Source organism: Liolophura sinensis, chromosome 8 (assembly GCF_032854445.1).
Source record: "Liolophura sinensis isolate JHLJ2023 chromosome 8, CUHK_Ljap_v2, whole genome shotgun sequence".
Lineage (NCBI taxonomy): Eukaryota > Metazoa > Mollusca > Polyplacophora > Chitonida > Chitonidae > Liolophura > Liolophura sinensis.
The window spans coordinates 45,964,319-45,990,880 of record NC_088302.1 but is presented as its reverse complement, the minus strand read 5'-3'; the positions used below and the strand labels follow the sequence as shown (position 1 = coordinate 45,990,880).

General features: G+C 37.9%; 2 protein-coding genes across 2 annotated transcripts; both read right to left on the bottom strand.

The window, feature by feature from the left end:
* Positions 1-968: 968 nt before the first annotated feature.
* On the bottom strand, positions 969-14,069 carry LOC135472585 (progesterone-induced-blocking factor 1-like). Its single transcript, XM_064752144.1, has 15 exons — positions 13,392-14,069; positions 12,526-12,645; positions 11,977-12,110; positions 11,085-11,193; positions 8,885-9,066; positions 8,287-8,412; positions 7,667-7,765; positions 5,881-6,046; positions 5,323-5,473; positions 4,794-4,884; positions 4,142-4,244; positions 3,401-3,531; positions 2,688-2,772; positions 2,010-2,162; positions 969-1,359 (listed from the first exon to the last, which is right to left on the bottom strand). The coding sequence occupies exons 1-15, from the start codon at positions 13,953-13,955 to the stop codon at positions 1,267-1,269; spliced, it is 2,307 nt and encodes a 768-aa protein (XP_064608214.1). The 5' UTR covers positions 13,956-14,069; the 3' UTR covers positions 969-1,266.
* Positions 14,070-14,846: 777 nt separating this feature from the next.
* On the bottom strand, positions 14,847-25,946 carry LOC135472584 (uncharacterized). The gene is made up of 8 exons (XM_064752143.1): positions 25,852-25,946; positions 24,025-24,205; positions 22,859-22,947; positions 20,834-20,958; positions 20,053-20,211; positions 19,460-19,595; positions 17,467-17,891; positions 14,847-16,975 (listed from the first exon to the last, which is right to left on the bottom strand). The coding sequence occupies exons 2-8, from the start codon at positions 24,100-24,102 to the stop codon at positions 16,839-16,841; spliced, it is 1,149 nt and encodes a 382-aa protein (XP_064608213.1). The 5' UTR covers positions 24,103-24,205; positions 25,852-25,946; the 3' UTR covers positions 14,847-16,838.
* Between the last annotated feature and the right edge of the window lie 616 nt (positions 25,947-26,562).

Here is a 26,562-nt window from a genome sequence, read left to right as displayed (position 1 = left end):
TACATACGGTAAATGACCTCACATCTGCCATAAAATGTCATAAAATATTATTTTTGCAGCTGAAATTACATTTTATTAAGATATTATCCTACTTTCCAAACAAACCACAAAACAGCTTTTTAAGATCAATTTCAGACAGACAAAATGAGAAAACCTGTCGTGGACGATATTTAAGGTCATTTACTGAACTTCATAAACTACATTGTCCCTACCCTGAAAAAGCTAGCATTACAACTGTACAATCACGAAGACCCATCAAGTGAACAGTCTTGAACTGTCACACACCAATCCTACTGAATATCTGTCATTTTGTTTAGATGGTAGTTGGGCCAGTTTTAGAAGCTCACTTAGCCATTAAAGTAAGCCCTTAACTACCACGATGACCAGAAGTACATGTATGATGTGGAAATGAAAAGTGTACTTAGCTAAGGGGTATGGTACTTGACATTAAGTATGCTTCATGAAACTGACCCCAGCTGGAACCAGATCTTACTTCAGTTATTGTGAAGTAACCATGAAGCTATAAACCAGCAACATGTGAACAAAAATGGCTTGATCAACTCAAGTTTTATAACCCATATCTCTTATCAGACTTTGGGAGATTTCTATTCAATGTGAAAAGTAACCGAAATACAGGTATCAGGCACCATTCACATGCACAGCATCAGCCATATTTTCAAAGTAGCTTTTAATCTTCAGCTAATGAGAAAATGTTACAATTTTCACACAGATTATGGCTTTTTTATTAGTACTGTTTGTAACTATTATTTATTTCAATTAAACCGGGCTGAGAAACCCTTGACTGTCCACAGGCTCTGCTTGTAACTGGATTAATGTACTATGTCAAAATCATTAAAACAGACACTTCTAGAAAGTACAATACCAGGTATCCATCACATGAATCAATCCTCTTGATGTCGATCTTGATACCCCAGATCTCTTCTGTTCTCACGTCTTTAACTAAAAACCATGAAAACAACCTAGCGCCATAAATGAGTATGCAAAACTAGTGACATTTCGTCCTTTCCTTGGGCCAGGGCCACAATCATCCAAGTGTAGTCTGGTGCACATACCAGGTACATGTACTTCTTCAGTACAGACAGTCATCTCTGTGATGTCCAGGTACTCTCAGCTACTTCACAGATAACACCATAAGGCCTGACATAAAACTCTGTCTGGGTCAGCTGTGATTTCGCCTGGTTGGTCCCATGTACAAGATACAGGAATCTAAGTTCTCCGGTATTTTACTCCCTGTATTGTACACATTCACTTCCCTGTTCCATACACTGAGGAAAACTTGTTCTTCTCCACAGCACTTCTCTGCTTTAACTTCTTGTACCACTGTGGGTCACCTTTTGTCTGAAATAAACACAAAATCAGCAATAATGTTTATGCTATTATACTACATGTAACTGATCATTTAGAGCTAAACACATACGTGGTGGGCTGTTACAGTCTCTACTGGATCAATGAAAATGTTATTACTGAATGGTAAAAAATAAATAAACAAAAATGGTATCACTGAATCCAGCTCACAATGGCTTGGTTGTGGCTTTATGTCAGCGAGTTTGTCAAATATGTGTACCTGGCAAGATGTAGATGTCATATGTGTTGTTTCTTTCACCCATGGTTTAACAGTTAACTTTCACAAAACTTTGCATCTCCAACTTTTTGACAAGTCTATTACAAATGACGCTGTATAGATCACAATGCCACAAGGTGAAACAATATACCAGCAAAGTTACCAACGTGTAAAGGTAATATTAAGTTTTGTGAAAGTGAGCCTGTCAGCTTCTAACATAAAAAGAAATAAAAAAATCAAATACTACATTAATATGCAGAGAATCACTGACAGCTGATTGACAGACGTGTTTAACGCCATACTCCAGAAGCTTTCACTTATCCAGCAGTTGCCAGTTTTACCGGTGGAGGAAACTGAAGTGCTCAGGGTAAATCACCACAGCTGATAGAGCGTCAAAACTGATAACTGGACAGTGAATGATACTCACAAACTGGGTGAGTCCAGGCTTGTCTGTGTGAGGCTCAGGTACATCGAACAGGTGGGACTTGCTGCTCCTCTCCCTGGCAGAACTGGGACGCTTCACATCAGCTGACTTCACACCTGTCATGTTCATTATCACTTGCTTCATTAATGCCATCTCCTGAAATGAAAACATACCATTAGATTTCTTTTCTCAAGTACAGTACTGTTATTTGAACCATTTTTCAAAATACTGAATCATGTATTGCCTTGCACCATTTGTTTGAGTTGTCGCAGTACTCTACTTTGTGAAATATATCAGTGGAAACAAAAAGATTTCTTTCAAACAATGTGTTAAGGAATCTTTTTAAAGTAAACATGTACTTTTATTAAAATGTGTAGATATGATTAAAGCAGTAAAGCGATACAGAATCGATTTTGATTAGCTATGCCAAGCCTAAGCTGAATTTTACGTATAATGGCAGATTTATTTGCATTAAGGATGCAAGGGTTAATCCAGGAAGCCCTATTTTCAAGGTCATTTTTGTGTGGATGTAAATTACTCCAAGAGCTACGATGCATTATTTACTGCTTATCAAATGACAGCTTTTGCAAACCCAATAAAACATTAAACAACAAAACAGTAGGAATTAGAATCAAATAGACAAAGGGAAACCAACAATGATCATGAACTTTTTAACATTACCTCCCTCTGATTCAATAATCTCTCTAAATCCAGCGACATCTGATTTTTAACTTTTGCCAACTCATTTTTTTCATGTTCAAGACGCCTGAAACAAACAAGCAATTTATTCCAATGTAGCTTCTTATACCAAGCTAAATAGAGGTAAATAAATGTGTATAAATCCACAGCATAACACATGAGATGACAATATATGTCTAAACAAATGATACATCAGCATATTATGAACACTTACAGAAAACTATGTCTACACACAAAATATATAATACACATGAACTATTAAGAATTACCTAACACTGGATGTACAACATCTGTAGAGTCAGTTAACATGACATTGGCAACCTGTATATTTCAATAAGTGAGATTGGAGTTTCAAGTGCACATGACACGTTCGGCTTTTGCAGGTATAAAAGAGGGTCTCCCTGTGTTCATAAATCATGGAAACCCTTGTCAGTGACACACAATTCAGCAAAGTTTATGCATTTCATTTGCATCTGTGACACCTGAAACAATTACATGGATTCAAGCACAGCTTTAAGTCACAAAATGCGTAAAAACAATTTACAGCACTGAACTCTGGGCAGTGGAATGTTGTGCAATGTTATAGTATAGACACTCCTGAAATGGGAATATGCTTTAAATTCTGCTACACTGGCATAGATTCATTAAGAAGTTTTACTACACTCTGCATGCATGACCAAGTGCATTCTACTTACGATACATCTTTTTCCAGGGACGCCACATAATCCTTCTGCTTCTGCAGCTGCGTTTCCCTCACACGGATACTCTCCACCAGGTATCCATACGGCTGCTGAGCCCCATCCAGTAAGGCATTAGCCTTCTGTAACTGCAATCCAAACGGGCACCAACAGGATGAACAACTTTGCCCACCTGAAACTTGTTGCAATTGGTGTAGTTTTTTGTTCTTTAAACTAAAGTTATTTATTTATTTATTTGATTGGTGTTTTACGCTGTACCCAAGAATATTTCACTTCTACGACGGTGGCCAGCATTATGGTGGGTGGAAACCGAGCAGAGCCCGGGGGAAACCCACGACCATCCGCAGACCTTCCCACGTACAGCCGGAGAGGAAGCCAGCATGAGCTGGACTTGAACTCACAGCAACCGCATTGGTGAGAGACTCCTGGGTCATTACGCTGCGCTAGCGCGCTAACCAACTGAGCCACAGCGGCCCCTTTAAACTAAAGATCTGTATTACACCATAGAACTAGCTCATAAGTACTGCAGCATAACAGCCAAGAATGAGAATAAGCATCCATTTGTATAGGTAGAAAATGTGATCGCACCCATTAACACCCTGTTGGGAACTATGGGCCTTAGTTTTACTGTTGTCGCTGGAGACTAAAACTCTGTGATATGCCCTGAAAATAAAACCTGTATGTCATCCCTGACAGTAAGGTTCTGTATCCCCCGACAGTAAAACACTCCCCACTAACCTCATCTCTCATGTTAAGACAGTTTTTCTTCTCTTTCTCCAGGTCATTTCTGAGCATTGTGTTCTGTCTCTCCAGCTGTAAAATGCGCCGGGCTAGGTGAACACTGAAAACCAACAACAACCAAAACTTTATGCTAACATTCTTTCAGGATCCTCATTATGTAGCAAATCCTTTGTGAAAGACAGTCCTGTAGTTATCTTGTATAACTTGTATAGAAAAGTATTGTTATCTTTAAAAGTATTCAATTATTTTACTTGCATCTCACAACAACTACCCTGCAATGTAGTGGAAGCCAGGAAAAAACTTAGGAGAGCCCGCCAGGACTTGTTAAGTACTTAACAATCTCCCTGATACATGTACATATTCGCAGAATAGCATGCATATGGAAGCTCATTGCAAACACATCATCTAAACAACCAAATGCTAGACTGAAGTACACTTAAAGCAAAAAAGCTTGACCAAACCAGACAGGATCCAAATTTCTGACTGTAAAACTCAGGATCAGGATTCCAATCAGCATAATGAGACACACAGACTTTCATGTAACTGCCATCTTGCAATCATATTGCGTACTTTCATGAGGTTTACAATGTAGCTGGATAAATCTATTGCATGTACATGTAAACACAATGTAAGCACCACTCAGTCCTACCTATGCTTTAACCTTCGTTTTGCATTGCTGGGAACATTGGCTCCATAACCATAGGAAAATATCACTTTTTCTGCTTCTTCCTCATTTTCAACTGAAGGTAAATAAATTTTAATAACATTTATTGACATGATCATTAACAAACACTCTATGATGACTCAGAGGAGGTATAACTTGAGAATCCACGAGCTGATATCATATTTGACAACCGTTGACATTTTCTGTGCAAGAAATTCATGAAAATCAGTTCACACAGAATCTATGTCAAGGCAATCATGATGATTCATCCATACAAGGTCAAATGCAGTATATGGTATGTTACTAATTTTACTAATTCTGAAAATTCTATTGATTGTAGACAGGTATTTTTTCTTACAGGGTTATAGCTAGACAGTAGATGATCCTACTCTCTAAAAATGATCCTACTCTCAAAAAAAATTACTGATGAGAATATTTAGAGCAAATGTAAGTGCATGCATGACCGACCATCTGCCGCCTGCATGACCTACCATCTGCTGCCTGCATGACCTACCATCTGCTGCCTGCATGACCACCTCATCCAGCTCCTGCTCCAGTCTCTCATAACCTGTCAGTTTGGCCTTAGACTCGGAGAGCCCTGCCTCCAGCTCTAGTACACGCTTCTCCTGGGCAGACTGTAGTGAGTAATACTCTCTGGTCAGTACCTGTAGTAAACAAGACAAAGCCATTAAAGTAAACAACAATAACAGCTGAAGTTCAGTGAAGCAAGAAACAGCATGTACACTGCAGTGAGTAATACTCCCTGGTCTATACCTGTAGTAAACAAGACAAAGCCATTAAAGTAAACAACAATAACAGCTGAAGTTCAGTGAAACAACAAACAGCGTGTAGACTGAAAATCTCCACGCTAAAATCTTTCTGTACTGTATCACAAATTGTGACATGTGAAGGCTGCTTCACAGTCTAAAATCCTGTTTTTTTTTCTCTCAAATGAAGCACAATTTCTAGCAAACAATTTGCATGTGATACATGTTTCTGACCTTGTCCAGTTCCCTTCCTGGACTTTTGAACTTTTTGCTGCTGACTAGTGTAGTAATGTTGTACAAGTTACCTCGATTTTCTTCTGCAGCTTCTCCACCTCCAGTTGACTCTCCTTGAAGTTTCGCAGTGTCTCCTCATACACTATTTGCGTCCTTTCAAGTTCAAATGATTTCAGTTTCAACTCACTGTGGACCTCAGACACTGTGCTGTCATTGGCTGTTTGTAACTGACGGAATCTGTCAAACATACACCAAAAATGATAAAATTAACCAAACTCCATAAAGCAAAAGTCTTTTCTGCAGTGTGCATGTACATGTACATGTAGTTAATGATAATTTCTGGTGTACATATATAACACATATGATCCTGTTCACTAGGTGAACATGTATAACCGCTGTCCAGTAAACCTATAAATTTCATCAATTGGCTGTCCAGACATGCCTGTTGCTGTCCTACCCAGCCAGGGTCAAAACATGGTCAATACTCCAGTTATTCCACTTTTCATGATGTTTCAAACCTTTACCATAACTGCTGAGAAGCTAATCCCTGATTTTTTGAGCATCTAAAACATGGTTTGACATGTGTTCATATCAGTAACTACATGTACGTTACAACTAAGCACTGTTATTCCTTGATTTGGTCAATGTAACCATGAAATAAGCCCTTATAGCAAAGTTTACAAGGCCAGAGATTTCTGGACAGCCAGTTTTATAAGAATAGTGCTGTCTTGTATTCTCCTGCACAGCAGGAGTCTGGCAAGTACTGTAAATGCCTTTTTATTCGCGGAATTAAACTTTTGTGGATTTGGTAAGAAGACACATTCGCAAATTCAACTTTCGCGGATCTTAGCAGAATTTTTGGACAACGGATAAACGAAAATCAAACTTCATCGAAAATACAGAAACATCAAGTAATAAAACTCAAGCATTCAAGTAACAATGTTATCATATAAACTTGTTTGTACCTGTAAAATGTGACAAAAATTCTATACAATACAGTAACCTGATCAGACAAATAAAGTTAATCCTCCTAAGCTTTCAGCCTTTTTTAGACTGTTAATCTTTATAAGACAAAACCCTTAGCTGCTGTGTGAGCAAATATTTGTGTCACTCACTCTGGGAGACAAAGGATTAAATGTGATATATATAAATCCCACTGTTTAATTCTCATGCATCAGCAGTGTGAGTGAAACTTTCAGTGAACTGTAACAGATTTGCGTAAATTTCTCAGAAATCATGATTATGAAAATGAAGTCTGAAGTGCGGAAACCCCTGAGCGATGTATCGGGGCATGGGAAAGGTGATCTGACTGGAAGGCAAGTACAGTTGATAAAAAAACAGCCTCTCTAATCATATGTATATCGTATCATGTACACACGCCCAGTACAAATTATCGATTTGTATGTCTCTAACCGCGGCAATAAATCAACAACAAGATTGCAATGTGGCGATACTTAGACAGAGCTAAGCCTCCTTTAAAGAAAGCAAGATTAACTGACGATCAATTAAGCTGGATTTGTGAAAGCTGGATTACATTCTAATTACGTATTTCTAATTAACGTGTTTGATAAAGTATTAGAACTGTAGTCCTTGTTAACGAATTTATAACTGTAAACCATGCTACATTAATAAATTAATAACATGGGTATTCAATGGCACTTATTTTCACTGCCGCGAAATCCGCGAATGTTAGTACCACGCGAATAAAAAGGCATTTACAGTACTCCGTTCCATAGTTTTTGATTTTGTTTGAAAATAAGCAAATACATCATTAATTAAAAACCATTTTCTATGGCTGGATTTTATCACCGTAAACACCAAAAGTGTCCATACATGTACTTCAAAATGTCAACTCACTCTGCAAGAAGCTGCTCATATTTACAGTTACTATCTCTTTCAGCTTGCTGAGCCTTCTCCTTTTCTCCTATGGCCATGTCTCTGGCTTCTCTCAGATTCCTACAACAGGCAGCAACATCCTGGGTTACAGGTATACTCGTATAGACATAAAATAAATTGGGAAACCATGAAATTACCACCTAGCATGTGAAGTATTCTTCTGGCTGATTTTAGTAGCAATAATACAAGTGTACCAGTTAAAAAAAATCAATGTCCAGAGAATCCATCTCTTCTATGTGCTGAAGTACTCTAATTCTTCAACCTTTACAATCATCTCTGCAGCCAATGTTTTGAAAGGTTCTAAAACAACTACGGGGTATAGAAAAATAATTTGCAGTTTTATGAAACTTGCAGTGACACAAAAAAAATCATTTTTTTTGTTTCCTTTTCTCAATAAATGTAGGCATAAATTCCACAGAAGAAGAGCTTTAGAGGTTGAAAAGGTTGAAGATAATTTTTGTATTGCACAGTTCAGTTACACAACAAAATGAGTTCCCTTTCCATTTGCTTACCATCTAAATGTATTAATATAACTTGTATCATGTGTGTGCAAGTTAGTCCTCACACAAACAAATAATTACCTGTTTTCCCTCTCATACATCTCTTTGGTGGAAGTCCTCAAGCGGTCAATCTCTGCGTTTGTGCGCACACGAATAAGCTCCAGTTCTTCTCGCAGTTTGGTCTCATACTCGGACTTGTACTGGTCTCTGTCAAAACACAAGAGTAATGAAAGCTTCCAGATTTGTAAAATACACATGTCAATTTGGCTGCATAGTGACAGATGGCACGCAATTATGCAGCAAGATTCTTTCATTGCTTTTACTGGATAAATTATTATACTATCATTTCAAGATTAAAAAGCTGGCTTGTATCTGGCCGTGTTACCCACTTAAAAAATTTACATCCTTTGTTCATTCAACAGTAAATCCATTTTTGATTGTTTTCCTTTTTTTTGCTAATAGTAACACTGACATGCCAAAATATTTTCATTAATACATATGAGAAATAAGGGCTTTCCCAGCTACAACTTCCCAAATTTCAAATAACACATTTTCTAATTTAGAAATAACCAATCCATAGACATAACTGCAGCTGTTTTAGTTCTTTCTGAACTGCCAATCACAAACACACATCTCACCAATAAAGATGATCAAAAACTCAATGACACTGGACATTTACCTGGATGATATGTACTTTTCATACACCTCTTCTCTGGCCTGTTTGGCATGATCTAACTGTTGGTTCACCTGTTTTAACTTTTCCTCAGCAAATTCACACCTGTTGGTGGCATCATTAATCTGTTTACTCAGGTAATCCTTGTCCTGCTGAAGCAACGCAATGGACTGACGTGCTGATGCTAACTGAAAGTAGGAAAGATAACACTAGATGTAGTTCAGGATGTCAGAGGTATAACTTGTGGTATAGTGTATACTGATATTGCGATTCACAAAGCAACGCAATGGACTGACAAGCTGATGCTAACTGAAAGTAGGAAAGATAACACTAGATATAGTTCAGGATGTCAGAGGTATAACTTGTGGTATAGTGTATACTGATATTGTGGTTCACGAGGCAATGCAATGGACTGACGTGCTGATGCTAACTGAAAGAAGGAAAGATAACACTAGATATAGTTCAGGATGTCAGAGGTATAACTTGTGGTATAGTGTATACTGATATTGCGATTCACAAAACAACGCAATGGACTGACGTGCTGATGCTAACTGAAAGAAGGAAAGATAACACTAGATATAGTTCAGGATGTCAGAGGTATAACTTGTGGTATAGTGTATACTGATATTGCGATTCACAAAACAACACAATGGACTGACGTGCTGATGCTAACTGAAAGAAGGAAAGATAACACTTGATGTAGTTCAGGATGTCAGAGGTATAACTTGTGGTATAGTGTATACTGATATTGCGATTCACAAAACAACCCAATGGACTGACGAGCTGATGCTAACTGAAAGAAGGAAAGATAACACTTGATGTAGTTCAGGATGTCAGAGGTATAACTTGTGGTATAGTGTATACTGATTTTGCGATTCACAAAACAACCCAATGGACTGACGAGCTGATGCTAACTGAAAGAAGGAAAGATAACACTAGATGTAGTTCAGGATGTCAGAGGTATAACTTGTGGTATAGTGTATACTGATATTGCGATTCACAAAACAACCCAATGGACTGACGTGCTGATGCTAACTGAAAGAAGGAAAGATAACACTTGATGTAGTTCAGGATGTCAGAGGTATAACTTGTGGTATAGTGTATACTGATATTGTGGTTCACGAGGCAATGCAATGGACTGACGTGCTGATGCTAACTGAAAGAAGGAAAGATAACGATGTATTTCAGGATGTCGAGGTATAACTTGTGGTATAGTGTATACTGATATTGCGATTCACAAAACAACGCAATGGACTGACGTGCTGATGCTAACTGAAAGAAGGAAAGATAACACTTGATGTAGTTCAGGATGTCAGAGGTATAACTTGTGGTATAGTGTATACTGATATTGTGGTTCACGAGGCAATGCAATGGACTGACGTGCTGATGCTAACTGAAAGAAGGAAAGATAACGATGTATTTCAGGATGTCGAGGTATAACTTGTGGTATAGTGTATACTGATATTGCGATTCACAAAACAACCCAATGGACTGACGTGCTGATGCTAACTGAAAGAAGGAAAGATAACACTAGATATAGTTCAGGATGTCAGAGGTATAACTTGTGGTATAGTGTATACTGATATTGCGATTCACAAAGCAACGCAATGGAATGACGTGCTGATGCTAACTGAAAGTAGGAAAGATAACACTAGATATAGTTCAGGATGTCACGGGTATAACTTGTGGTATAGTGTATACTGATATTGCGATTCACAAAGCAACGCAATGGACTGACGAGCTGATGCTAACTGAAAGTAGGAAAGATAGCACTAGATATAGTTCAGGATGTCAGAGGTACAACTTGTGGTATAGTGTATACTGATATTGTGGTTCACGAGGCAATGCAAAAATATAAAAACGTGGCGACGACTACTGTCTGAGTTTATGGAGTGTCCAAAATTCTACAAGAATTATGGTAGGTGTACCAAGGTAAAATATGTCTTTAACATGTGTCAAAATGGTAGCAACAGTCAACTTAACCAATGAGTGTTTTGTGCAAGCAGCCAACACAATATGACATCTACACAGTAAATATTTAACATCTGAGTACTGGAACCCAAGAATCCATTTTCTATCCTTATGGTTGCATTAATCAATAGTTTAAATTACAGTAGTCTTCATATTAAAATTACCACTGGAATTTCTGCATCCATATCCTGTTACCATGTGAGAGATTTAGTCAAGAATCAAGCAGAGGACTTACATCCCTACTCAGGTCGTCTCGCTCCTTCAGCAGATTGTTGTGAGAGCCCTGTAAGATTGACAACTGCCTCTGGACGTCCATGTAATCGTGTTCAACCTTCTCTCTTTCACTGAAACAAATCAAATTTCAATCAGGAAAATAAAATTATTACTTCATGTATATATCATTACTTGAGTGGACAATAAAGCCTCAGCCAAATATGACTTTCAGCTCAGAGGTCTTCATTGCCAGGCCATACTGATTGTTTTCAGGTAGTAGCATTCATGCTGAATTAATATCTATTGTCATAATATAATTTACCGGTATTCCAGATGCCAATGTAACAAAAGCAGACATCATACACAGCTTGGTATTTCTAGTTGGTAACACGGTACTGACAGCACTGAATATCTGTCACAGTGGCTATGGAAAAGCCAAACAGATCTTCTAAACACCACTACTAAGGTATCTGGGCATGATTCCACAGGGCCATTTCTGACATAAGTCAAAATTTGAAGTCTCAAAGCTTATTATTCTGCTTTAGAAATTAACATTGTTTCCACCTCATCAGTTTTATCTTATCACAAAAGTGTCCAAATTTCAACTTTTAGAACCAAAAACTAAGCACTCTGAAGAGGTTTTAAATTCTGACTTAAATCTGAAATGGCCTTGTAGAATCCGCCACAGATATAACTTCATCAGACCATATTATAGAGAAACGTATGGCAAAGACGTATATGCCAATCTAGTGTTGAAACACAGGTAGTACCAGGATCATTAACACCTCAAAATGCAGCTTTAATAGAGATTTGCTTTGCTAGTGACTATCAGTGATGATAACTACAATTCAAGGGAGATAGCGCAATGCCACAATTGAAGATGCCAGCAACTAAGAGAAAATATGGATACTCACTCTTTCACACGATCAAAATTTTCAACTTTGTAATCTCCAGTCTTCACCGACTGCTTTGTGTCGGCAAACTCCATATTCAGTTTCTGGAACTTCACTCTAAGATCTCCATGCTGGCGTCTCTCTTCGTCTAAAGCCTGTATAAAAAATACAGTACACGTACAGCACAATGTGGATATACCAGGAGCATGTTAAATACCAAAAAATTAATGATAAATACCAAATAATACATACATATGTATATATCCATGCGTACAATGCTTACTGTGAGCATGCTAATGTTAGTAATAACAACCGCAAATTCAAAATAGCTACAACATCCCACAAAAAGATTGTGAGCCCATTTTAGACAGCATGTCAAGATTCTGACTGACTGACTGACTGACTGACAGACCAACTGAGTGACAGATAGAGCCACTTACAGAGTTCTAAAAAACAACCATTAACATGCATGTACATGTACCTCATACACATTTACCTTTACCTTACCCACTGATTTTAGGTAACAAAATATAAACAGATGGCTAAAATGGCACTTAAAATATAACTTACCTCTTGACAAGACAGAAGCTGAGACTTGGAAGTTTTATCTTCATGTTCTGCATTTCTACATCTAATCTTGAGCGTGTCAATTTCCGTTTGTAAGGGTTTCACAGCTTCATACAGCCGAATCTGTGTGAAAAATCACAAGAAATTCACACACATGATTAACACCCAGAATGCATGTCAGGAATTAAGTTGTATTCATACCTACACATTAACTAGCTAAAGTGGTCAAATATTTGCTGTATCCAGTTGCTCTGGAGAGTGGTGTCTGAAAAGATTAGCACTGCGAGAACAAACATTAGTTTGCCTTACCATGCAAGATAAAGGATAACGATCTCCAAAGGATAACTAAATTTGTACTGACATGAAAGTGTATATCTAGTTTCGACCTCATTCTGATTGCAACACTGCAGGGGACTGAACAGAATCATTGATGACCATTAGTGAACAGCGATATGAATTCAACCAGTTCAGGTTATCATCTCCCAGAGTTATAGTGTTCCTGACCAGTGGTCAGGTAAAGGAATTTAATCATTGTGGATCTGGTGATCTGTTATGGTAGCGCTATAAGAAAGATAGGGGCAACAGTCCATGATCGCACAGCTGCTAATCCGATATTATGGGGACCAGTGTAAGCTGATGGCACAAGTGAAACAGTACTAGGTAGCCAGCCACTGGTGAAATATCACCTTCCTACGTTTAAATAGGACTACAGAATTTATACTTGGAATGCCATCAACCATGATTATTAACAATACCAGTAAATGCAATGAAGTATATATTGTACGTCCATTTCAGCCACTGTAAGCATTATTAATTCACATACACCTTGGCATACATGCATTATAAGCATCTACAACTAAATGACTTACAGCAACATAATCTCTCAAAGATATTTCATCTTCACTTAAACTTCGAAGTTCAAAGTATCGTTCTTCACTTAATTCTAAATCCTTCAAGCTTTTGCGGACATCTCCAGCCTTTTCTCGCAGCATCAAATTAGTGGACTCCAGCTGATGCTGTCGTTTTGACACTTCCTCCAGCTCCTTTTTCACAGAATCATGACGACGTCTCGAATCTTCCTGCTGAATTTGTAACTGGGATTCTAAACGTGCTTGTAAAATCTGCTTTTGGTGAATGGCATCATTCAATCTTTCTTCCACATCCTCTGTTTTTTGAAGATGCTCAGCTTTCATGTTTTCAACAATCAGATTCTTTTGCGAAAGTTCTATTTTCACAAGTTGCAGATCGTGCAATATCTGTTTTCGTTCAATTAATTGTTTAGTTATTTTAGATCTTCGATCGTTTCCACCTAGGCCAGTTTCGCTGTTATCGGGCGACATCGTCAAATCTGTTGGGACGGATGTCTCCAAGCTGAAGTCTTCGAGATCTGTGTCAAGATCGTGCATAGTTCTGGAAATATCTCGCCCTGCCATATTTCTATCGGCCTGGGCGAGTACACAATCTCACCGAATTCCAGAGTAATCTGACAGTTCACCAACAACACCATTCAGTGTTCCGACATGACCAGTTCAAAAATTCTGCCAAACATGTTTCGATCTGTCGTAGCATACGGGCGGTTAATGCCGTAGCGCATGCGCACTAGCCGTTGGGGAAACCCTTCCTGGGGTAAGCCCATCCCAAAATAGAATCGAGTTCTGCCTTCGTCCAGACCGCAATGCCGCGAGGGGCTATTATGAGACAGCATGCGCTGAAATCATTCAGTGTATACCGGTGTGTGTGAATGTTTGAATTAAAGGAGAGATACTTTATTGGAATAACTGTCAGCAGGTATATTAAATTCATTTTTTTGATACTACACGTGCCGGTATCAAGATATTTTATTTTATTTCATTGGTATTTTACGCCGTATTCAAGAATATACACTTATACTACCGCGGCCAGCATTATGGTGGGAGAAAAGAGGACTAGGGGAAACTCATGACCATCCGCAGGTTCAAGATATTTTCAGTTTTAATGCTCTTTTTTATTGTCACAATTGAAGGTCAATGCCACATTACCATGCTTAGCGCAGGGTCATGATTCATTCATGTATGTCCATGAATTTTTTCAGTTTTTCGTTGGTCTTGCTAAGTTAATTTCCATTTTCGGTCAATGATTCAAGACTCCTTTGGCCGCCAAGTTACTAACTACTAAGTGATACTAAGTGTAACACTTAAAATAAATTTAAATCAAAAGTGAGCAAATCCGGGCTTGTTTTCAGCAGCATTGCAGCATTAGCATAACTTGGTAATTTAAGCTGAAGAAAAAATACAATGGAGAACATCTTTTTCTGAAGAGTTTTATTATTATCATAAACAGGATCAGAAAACCAACAAAGTCTATAAAATACATCTTAAAACATGACAAAACTTGCATACATACATATCTTACAACATTATATATTCAACATACATTAAAAATCGGATAGTTAAAACCTTTTTCAAACAAGACAAACACCAGAACAAGATGCTGCAATAAATGTACAAGTGTTTCACAAACCAAACAAACATGACTTAAACTGCAAGAAAAAATAAATTTAGTCAACAATATCAAGTTTTTTTTCTATAAATTTGAGCAATATATCAACAATTTATTTTCGCATCATATACAAAAAATCAACTACGTGTACATAATCCTGCAAACTTCTGCAGTTCAATCTGTTTCTTTCAACGTCTAAGTTACATGATGATGCAGTCAAAGTGGCTGATTCTCAATCTTTTTGGGTTGATTTGTTTCACAGACGAACACGGCCTTCGACGTTACAATTTAAATTAATAACTCTGGTGTACAAGTTTCTTAAAAAGAAAAGAGAAATGTTCACGGATACATTTTAAGACTGTCTGTTTCATATAAAGATAACCTCCCAAAATACTTAAAACTATTTGTCATTAGTCTTGAACAAATGGAATCAATACAATTCTCTCTTCATTTCAATATTTTGACTGACAATGAACAAAGGAGATCCCAAGATTTTTAGAGCTTTACCACCACGTTCAACAATATCTCAAGTTACCACAAATTCTCCTTGTAGGAGACAGCTTACTTTTACTTTTATTGGCAACATCATATGTTTAATAATGCAATGTGCAGAGTTGAGGGTGAAATAGGATTCAAATTTTGAATGTTAGTTATGATAGAGATGAAATACTAGGCACCTAAAAAGACAAAAAGTATAAATGTATAACAATACAAGTTGTTACATGGCCAATCTTTTGTCAAGCACGTTTCATAATTCTGTTTTCCAACTTAATACAAGTTATCAAACATGCCAACGAAAGCCTATAGGCAGCAATAAGACATAGTCTTTAGACTTGCCAAACCTCCAATGTTAAGGATGCAGAGGATGGGGCCCAGGTCGAGGGGTTAAGATCAAGTCTGTATAAGTGAAATATTCTCCAGTATTAAAAAAACAATCAAATCAGTTAGAATCAAATCAAGACTGAGGTTGTGAGCTTGATTCAGTCTGTGGCTAGGGAGCTTTGCACAGTAGCTATCATTTTGTCCTTCTAGTCCCTTGTGTCTTTTCAAACACAGGCATAATGAAACCTATTTACAAGAGAAATGTCAACATTCAGCTTAGTGCATAAAGTTAGGTTAAAAAAAGTAAAAAAAAAATAATAAAGTTGATGACAGAAGTGTAACATTTGTAAAGCAACACTAAAACAGCAACTTTTACGTCATAATACACGCACAGCATATTAAAACAAATACTCTTTTAAAATGATAGAGGGTGTTACAGTTCAAAGCAACTTGAAGTACACATACATGTATATAAGAGAAAACAAGGTAAAGTCAAAAATTGCAAAAAGAACAACAATCAATAGCATATCAAAAGTTCTAGGCTAAAAAAAACACATATGTACATGTAGCTTCCTTGAAGACCAGACTACAACAGATGAGAACGCTGATGAAAGAGATGAGAACACCAATTAAAGAGATAAAGACAATGATGCAAAAGATGAGGACACAGATACTACACTAATAAAGGGAAAATGACAAAGTAGATGAGATGAAGGAGATAAGGACAATGAAGGAAATGAGGACAGTGATGAAGCAGATGAGGACACTAACGAAGATGAAACAGATGAGAACAGTAATGAAGCAAATGAGGGCAATGATGGAGATGAAGGAGATGAAAACAGTGATGAAGCAAATGAGGGCAATGATGGAGATGGAAACAGTGATGAAGCAAGTGAGGGCACTAATGGTGATGAAGGACAGTGATGAAGCAGATGAAGATTAGGTGAATGAGAGGATGACACTCATGACGCACATAAGGACAGCTATGAAGCACATGACGACACTGATGAAGAAGACTAGGATACTGATGAAGGGGTTTTTGAACCGCGAGGAAAACACCCTGATGGTGGCGATTTTTGGAAAGCTGAAACCCCAGGTGACTTAGGTGACTGTAGCTTGGAAGCTATCTTCCTGCCACGCCCTCGCCCCAATACTGTGGAAAGGTAAAAAGAAAAAGAAGAACTTTATTATTCCACATCACCTATTATAAGTTACAGAGGTTCTGCATTTGTTTTATGGTTTGTTTCTTTGCTTTGCTTATTTTGGAAGGCAACACTCATATATCGATTGATCCTCAAGACAGATATTAACAAGATAACTGCACCATATCTTGATCAGTAAAACTGAACTTTATGGCTCAAAATATTTATAAAGAATTATGAGTTAAAGATGTACGAGGGTTCAATTGTTCAAAGATGCTTTCTAACACTATCCAGACGGGCCATATTATACTGTTTGTACAGCTTAAAATACGCCATCGTATAAATAAAATAGTCTTGAGTTTACGCCGTAAAACACATATCAAAATAAATAAATAAAATATATCTAATGACTGGGAGGTGTAAATTGCATTCCCAGACAACTTTCATGTATGCATGTCTTGAAGTCTTTTGGTTTAATCAAAGTATCATTGTAATACACCACCTGTTTGAACAAATGCTTCCATAGAACTCAGATTTTCCCCTTGGCTGACGGATGCGTCACTGCTGGAATTTAAACTGGAGCTTAAATCTTCTCCACAACTCCCACTCTCCTCCTCAGAGCTGCTGACAACTTTTTCTTTAGGTCGGGCACCACTGAATGGAGATTTCTCAAAGTTCACCGTTTCCGTTCTTCTGTTTGCCACAGTGACACTGGACAAAGCGGGACTGGATATGACCGCTTCTCTCTCATCAGCATGAGAATCACTGCCCGCCTGAAAACGATTTTCCTTCAGTGCACTGTCACTGGTACTGGCAGAGTTTCTGCAGGATTTCTTCAAAAAAGCGTCGATGTTGTTGATTATCAACTGAAGGGACTCCATGAATTCATCAGTTCTTTTATCTTTGCTACATGCTTTGCTGCATTTACTGCAATGACAATGAATTTACAATTCATTCAGATGTACATGAATTTCTATACATAAATCCACTACAGTAACCGTAAAACTCCGTAACTTCTTCTTACATACCTTTGTCTTTGGGAGCTAGTGTTAAACGTTATTTTGGAAATGGATCTTGCAATTATCGACTTGGAACGCCCTTTACGGACTACGAACGATATATGACTGTCAGACATGAAGCTTATACATGTATTTAACTCTGATTTTATCCATACTTATCCACATTTTTCAATCATGCATGAAATTATATTTCTTAGAATTACGACTGTATTTTACAAAAGCACCAAATTTTCAAATGTGACAAAACAACAGTGCTGATCTACATATGGTGATGATCATATATCATACATGTACATGTATATATGATTTCTGGATTTTCAAAAAAAGTCGGCCTGCTGCGAAAATCTGCACATTTATCTGTTTTAGCTTACTCTGACCATTCAACCCTGTAGCATTAATACCATGTCCAGAGGTCTATATTTCAGTTTTAGGAAGCCCTTGGTGAATTTATTATGGATTTATGCAAACCAAAAACCTACATGTACACATCCAGTTTGGAATTGACTGCTTTGGATGTGATTTGGAGATTCAACTGTTTTGCCCTGTTTGCCCTAACCTTCAACCTGCCTCACTGAGACACTACATCAAAGACACTCCATGTGACACTTCATTTGGTAAATAAAAGCATACTGACATCAAGCCTAACAACGCTGACCTGTCAAACACACGGCAGCAAGACACTGACATTAGATGTCGGATGTTCCATTCTCCCAGTTCATCATTATGTCCCGTTGAAGATAGTAATACGTTAGAATTTAGATACCACTACATTGTAACATTGTACATTGCGCTACAATCAATATTTCTCATAACCATAGATCAGGTCCTGCTGCACATTAAACCCATCTCGTGGTATTAAACCAAAATTTGGAGGTAAGGCTACCAAAGAGCTCCCCTGTAGGAGACACATGAATGTAAACTTCAACTCAACACATAAAGTACTAAAATCATGAATTATCAGTTATTACAATTCACACACAGCATTAGCAACGGAACAGCCTTGTGCTTATATGTATGAGAAACTTCAGGTCAATACATGCAGTGCATTTTGAGAGACCACTCTTCACATTTACTTTCACACTTATTTTTATACATAATACACAAGTCATGAATTGTGTGATGAAACATCTGTCTCGTGTTATTGTGCTCTACTTGTCAGCAAACTTGAGCTCAATACAAGTAGTGCTTTTTTAAAACACCCCCTAACATTTTGTTTAACATTGCTTTCACTGTTACTGGATGCCAATGCCGATGCTCCAGGTATGACAAAAGCTACAAAGTACAAAGTACAAAATATGCTGCCTTCCCGTTCCTGTGCAATCTAACCAAGCAAAAGACCTTCGGCCGCCTTCAACATGAATGAACAAAGAATACATTCCAGTCAGATGCATTAAAGGTCAATCCCATCACAACTTGGCAACTGTATCTGCCATCATTTGTATTGATCAGTGCAGAAACTTGTTCACAGGTACTTACCATCCAAGGAGTTGTTCACGGGCTGTTTCCACAGATGTGTCAAGACCAAACACCTTAGAGGTACGAGTTGGAAGACGACTATTCGTTTCTTCGCTCACATCCTTCATTACCTTGTCAAGGTCAAGAAAGTGGGACTCTGTAAACAGCGGGAACAATGGTTAGTAACATGTCACAAAGTACATCTACCCACCGTGACAGTCAAATGTATAAAGCTACCCTGTATATGACAGGAAAAACTTTCACATTATCATATCTCAACTTTGCTCATCACCCATCGGACATTAAGAGTAGCATGACAGGATTCCTAGTCCACATATTCTACACAGGTGTCATTACAGATGAATTCAGTGATGTGTGCAACAACGGCCATATTCTAAAATATCACAGACAATGCCGATGGCACACTTTTAAGTTCCTTTCTTTTTCAAAGGAAGGCTAAAGCAAATGTCCTCCATGGCATGTCTCAGGTTATCATCTAAGAATCTTATAAATATGATATGTTTTTCAATTATTGTCACATGTACATGCTCTTGGCAAAATTGGCAAATACTACCGGTGACATGACCTACTAGGGTGTCTATTTTTATACCAACCTTTCCCCGATTCAGCCTCCAATTCCAGATTTCTGAAAGCCTCCTTAAGTCGACCGAAGTTTTTCAATCCCTCCGCATGGTCAGTATTCTCCTTAACATCAGGTCCTCTGGAAACTGACCTTTCTGTGTATTGTTCTCTCACCAACTGGGCTTTCCTTTCTAAAATACATGTAGACAACATTTTCTATCAATAAAAATTGACAAAACCAAATATGACCAATTATTATTAGTGTATCGGTGAGTTTCTGGTGCATCATCAAATGTCAATTAATACCACAACTAATTGGTCTGATCCAAGATTTGACTATTGTGTTTATTTCATTGGTGTTTAACTTGGTTTTCAACATTATTTTGCTCAGGCATATTTACAATGCCACCTCACCAGAATGGCATACGGAAAACACCAGACATGACACCCACCCAGTCACTATACTGACACCTGGACTTTCCTCTTCTGTTGAGCACTAAGCGAGATAATACCAAGATTACTTATGTTAATGTCTTAGGTATGACTTGATTTGGGATTGAACCTTGATTCATTAGATCTACCGTTTAAAAGGCAGACGCTCTATCCACTACAGCACTGCAGCCTTTTCTAAAATTTGAGTATCTTGTACCTAATTTATGTCCAGCACATTTTTTCTGCATAACATTTCTTTGGTATTTTATGTTATGAATTATCAAATATCAGAGACAGTTACTTTATAACAAGGCTACATTCACAAATAAAATAATACATTGTCCTCCTGGTTAAACCTTCAGGAGTCATGTAGTTTCTTACTTGCTTTCACATCATCAATGCTTTTCTTGGACATCTCCACAGTGATCTTGTTGCCCTTCAGCTCCCATCTGTGTAGGTCTGCCTGCGCTCGTTTAGCTGCCTCCAAATTTTTAAAACTTACAAATCTGAAATAAAAGCAGATGAAAACATGGTTTAACCATAAAGCATGACTTGTTTTGTCTGGTACATGTAGTTATTACTGAAGAATACTCCATAAAACGTAGTCAGCCTTCTCAAACTGACACTTTCCCTGTTCCTGAGAAATTCAATCGCAATAAGAATTTCATTTTATTTTTATTTTTTCAGCGAACACCAGCATGTTTATTTCTCCAGTATCTATATCCTATCAAGATTTTAACGCTTAGTCTGTATTTCGTGGCTGTGTTTCCACACCCCTTTTTATGTAATGTTCACCAAGGTGATGGCAAAATCAACTGCTGAAATATTGCATCAAAATGTGCCCTTCGTTACACTACTGTAATTCTTCAACCTTTTCGCATGTTTACAAGGTGTTTATTCAAGCACATTCTAGGCATTATTCTGTGTTCATTTATAAAAATATTCTCTTTGTGAAGCTCTAAAACTGGCCAATTCAATCAATGTAGTTTTGTCTCCAAAATTAAATTGAAGTGGGCATAAAGTCTGCCACTATGTACACATAGAAATATGATACAGGACAATCATCATCGAAAAATATGTAAAAAAATCCAGTCAAATTTGGGAAGGTCTACAAGCAACCTGCGGATGGTTGTGGGTTTCCCCCAGGCTCATTGTTCGAGTGAGTGAGTGAGTGAGTGCTTGGGGTTTAACGTACTCAACAATTTTTCAGTCATATGACGACGAAGGAATCCTAAGGGTGCATGTACGTGTAAGGTGCCTTCTTGTTGCAGGACGGATTTCCACCGCTCTTTTATTTAGTGCTGCTTCACTGAGACGACTTACCAAAGACAAGTAAGCCGCCCCGCCATTATACTGATACGGGTCAACCAGTCGTTGCACTATCCCCTTCATGCTGAATGCCAAGCAAGGAAGTTACAACTTCCTCTTTTAAAGTCTTAGGTGTGACTCGATCAAGGATTGATCCTGGATCTACTGGTCCCGAAGCGGACGCTCTACCAACTGTGCTATCCGGGCCGGTCCATTGTTCGAAGAAAAGTATTATGACTTTTCAATATTTTTCCTTACCAAAGTCAGATTTATCATGTAAATATCTCCCCAAAATCTGAATGAAAGGGTTTGCTACCAATCAGAAGATTCTGCCATATTCAGTAAATTGCCTGAAGTCAATACAGCCAGCTAGGCCAAATGCTTACACCCATGCAGAACGAGGACGAGCAGGGCCGCTGAAACATGATGTTTGTGTTCCATGACCACTGCCTTGACCTAAGGCCAAACTGAAAGGAAAATAGCCCCTTCGTACTGTTAGTATTTTCTCATTGTCACATTGTTTAATACTGATGGTACAGGAGAGCTCCTATGTTTTATGATGTCACTCTGGACAGCTATAACAAGGCAAAATGGTGTCACCAAATCAGTGGCTTGGTAGAGGCAATTGTTTGCTATTTGTTTTGTTGGTAAGCGGTGTAGAATTTTTAAAATATTTTTAGAACATTTCAGGAAAACTGCTTTATTAATTAATTCAGTTTTAATGGCTGACTTTATGTTCACTTTAAAAATAAGCGAATTGCACTGAAGGTTGAGGAATTTTAAGAGGGTATATTACAAGTATGTATTACCCAATAACAAACTATAGGCTTTCACATAAGTTCTGATGAATAAACCACATGATTTACTTATTTCAGTGTTTTAAGTCACACTAAAAGATATTTCATTTATACTGCACCTGCCAGCAATTTGATGGGAGAAAAACAGGCAGAGCATTGGTGGGGGGTGGGGGGGATGGCTAAGAGGCTTCTGAGACATTGTGTTAGGATGCTAACCACCTGGCCATCAAGGTCCCTAAAGACAAATAATAGGTGAAGAGCATACTTGGGGGACATTTGTTTTCAACCTCAAAATCCTTACCCATATGTAAAACACATTTCCTTTGATTGGCTGGCTATGAATACCTCAGTAATGTCCCCACAGTCTTCAAACAAATCCCTCAAATCATTCTGAAATAAAAATAACATATCAAAAGTTACACAAAAAAACATTGTAAGTATGCATGACCACCCCCCTCCCAATACGAACACATAAGTATGTTAGTATAGTACTGGTATATTCAGGGCATAAATGTAAATTTGAAATGTTTAATAATAGAGCAAAATATATGCACTTAAGACAATATTCATGGTTTCGTTATTCTGCTCTAATTTAATTACTTATTCACTTGGCGTTTAATGTCATTCTCAAGAATATTTCGCTTGTACGACGGCCGCCAGCATTATGCTGGAAAAAAAAACAGGCATAGCCCAGTGGAAACCCACGACTATCTGCAAGTTGATGGCAAATCTTCCTATGTATGACTGGAGAGGAAGCCAGCACTCGCTAGACTTGAACTCAGAGTGACTGCATTGGCGAGAGGCTCATTGCTTATTGTGCAGTGCTAGCATGCTATCCGCGTCAGCCACGGAGGCCTCTTATCCTCTAGCTGCAGAGTGGGGTAACTCTTATTGAGCAACATAGTTGCAAGAGTTACAGAAAGAAACAGCTTAAAATATGTCAGACTGACCGTAACAAACATTTGTTCAACATTTGTTGAACATTACTGTTCACAAAAGGATCCATGGCAATCACGACTATTCATGAAAAATATTCACATTTTCAGAGTCTACACCACAGCCGTTATTGAGTTATCAAGAGGGCGGACGCATTAGAGTGGACCCTGAAAATGCCCCTTTTTGTCAATTTGTGTCATTGTCAGCGACTATTTTTGGTGAGGCTAACCTAAGAACAGGTTATTTAATTTGTGGGAACATGCATGTTGACATTAATTTATGCCAGGATAGATTTAATGTGCCTGTGAACGGTATGGTTTTATGCTATACTCAAGAATATTTCATTTACATGACGGCAGCTATCATTATGCCTGGGAAATCAGGCAGAGCCTTGCAGGAAACCCATGACCATCCATAGATTGCTGACAGACCTTCCCTGGACTTGAGCTCACAGCGATCATGGGTCACTGCGCTGCACTAAAACTTTAACGACAAGGCCCTGTTTTCATTATTAAATTCTAATTAACTCACCTTGGTCACCTCAAAAGATAAATGACCCACATATACAGAGTACGTTTGGCGAATTGGTCTGGCATTGTTACAATTCATTGTAGAGACTGACGCCAAACATCACAATGTCTAGCTAAACCTCAGGCCACTGTCCATCTCTTTGAAAGCATCCTTACAGTTGACTGACTTGGCTTGATGCACACTAAATTGAAAAGTGACAAAGATGTAGGAACATGTTGTAAAAGTGGCAAACAAAAACAAGTATGAATGTGTAAAATTTAAATAGGTTATGACAAAATGGTAAGTGCAAAAAATTGATGGACAGATGTTTACTGTGCATCTACTGTAGTCCTACATGCATCTTTCTTTGCTCCAGGACATTAATATTCAGTCTGCCCATGGTCTGCACTCGTGCATTTGTCTTGTGTTTCCTGAAAAAGCACAGACCTGCAGAAAAATGAGCACTACAATTTCAGTGGCCACCATCATTCCTTAGCAGCCTCAACGATCATCGCCCCACGTTAAAACCAAATCACTCATAACGGCCACTGTGGCAAGTTACTTTAAAAAATGTTGTATCCCGTTTGTGAACAAGACCCATTTCTGCTATTCCAACATTCAAAAGCTAAGCATTGCAGCAATACATGAATTTCACAAACACAGATGTGAACAACACTTGTGGTTAAACGTCACTAATTCAGTTAAACAAAATTTAAAAAGAGGCCATGAAAATATGGCAGTCATGTGACTGAACAAACAGCATGACATTACAGATTGGATTTGTTTTAATTAAGGGGTGATGATTTTTCAAGACTGTTAGGTTGGTAAGGAATTAAATGTGATTCTGAAGACAATGCAGCATGCATATTAGTTACTTGTGAACGTCTTACTTTCACAGAAGACACATGGTATGTGCCTGAGGTGTGAGACTGCAGAGCTCTTACTCCGATTCTCTATGAGAACATCTACTGAATTCTTTAGTATTATTTAGTTCAGCTTACTTCACAACAACAGATCTGTCCAAGGCATAATTCAATCCATTTACATTTATGCCTTTTATTTCATAGGTTTCAGTTCTGAGTAATATAAACTTTCATTATAAACACTAGTATCACTCAGTCTGAATGAACAGCTGGACTTTTGGTGGCTCTGTAGAGCTACGTGTGCATCATTTTAATACATATACTATCACAGACTGGTCCTCAGGCTTACTGTGTACTTTTTATGTTGTCCTCAATATACTAACGCTCTCCGCCGAATAATGTGTTTGTCCATACTTATAGTCCCCTCAACATCACATTAAGGCATAATAATCATAGTCATTTATATTTATGACATTTCATTTGGTTGGTAGAGTCGACCAACAAGGTAAATGTCAGAATGTTCAATAAGACGGGAGATCAATCAGCTTGCTGAATTTACTTGTGATTTCACATCTAGATGGACTCAGTGTTTCAACAAATGTCAGGATCTTAAAACAACATTCTGAGTCCATGTAGATGGCCTAATGTGGACATCTACCTGCAAGTAATAGCTGAGACGGCCATCAGTACGGACAGACGCATTATTTGGCGAAGAGCATTAATGAGAGCACAGGAAGTAACAGATGTGTTCTAGGTAATATTTATGGGGCAACATAGGACTGTGATAGTATACGTAATCATAGCCCGAGATTGTTCTGACGTTTCCATCTAACGTCTGGCCAATCTCGGACAAGCATAATCACAGCCCCATAGACCTGCGGTGAAAGTACTTTCACTTTCAGTTTTGAATTACAATATAGTCTAGATATTAATAAAGCTTCACATATTGTCCGAATAAAAGGCAATGGCCTAAAAAGATACATACGCCCTACAATCACGGCATCTTTTATGTACAGATAATCAATCATTCGACCAACACGTGTAGTTCACTACAGTGCAACACGTTGTCCAGTAGACAGTGCTGCCCCCTGTACGGAGAGCGCGGGAAAAAATGGTACGTCAAAAACTATGCTCTGGCCTTATAATCGAACAAGGAAGCCCTGGTCTGGTAGGCTGCGACTTTTCGGTTGCTAAATAAACGACCGGAAAATAATTCTGGGACTAATATAATGTGACAGTTATTATATATTAGTCTGAGTTATAAATACCGTCACCTGTAGGCCTCACACTAGCACATGTACTGTGATATATACACACACACACACACATATATATATATATATATATATATATACTAACTTATAACCCAGGTCAGAGCCTGAGCTATTTGTATATTAAAGTGACAACACATTTGCATTTGTCCCAGTATTCTTCCTCTTTACGATTTACATGGGGTGTAAATGGGAAAATAAGTTATTCTTGATTTCTATGCTGAAAGCCAGTAAGAGAGAAAATATGTGAAGTATAGGTACCGGTACCAATATATGTTTTTTTAGGGTACTGGGTACTGGAAATATCTTTGTTGAGATCTTCATGTTTTTTTTTTGTGGAATCCCACATTGATGTAGATATGAGACCTAACTGATATACGGAAGTAGCAGTAGAACCAATCTAAACTGGACGTTTTTTGTAATTA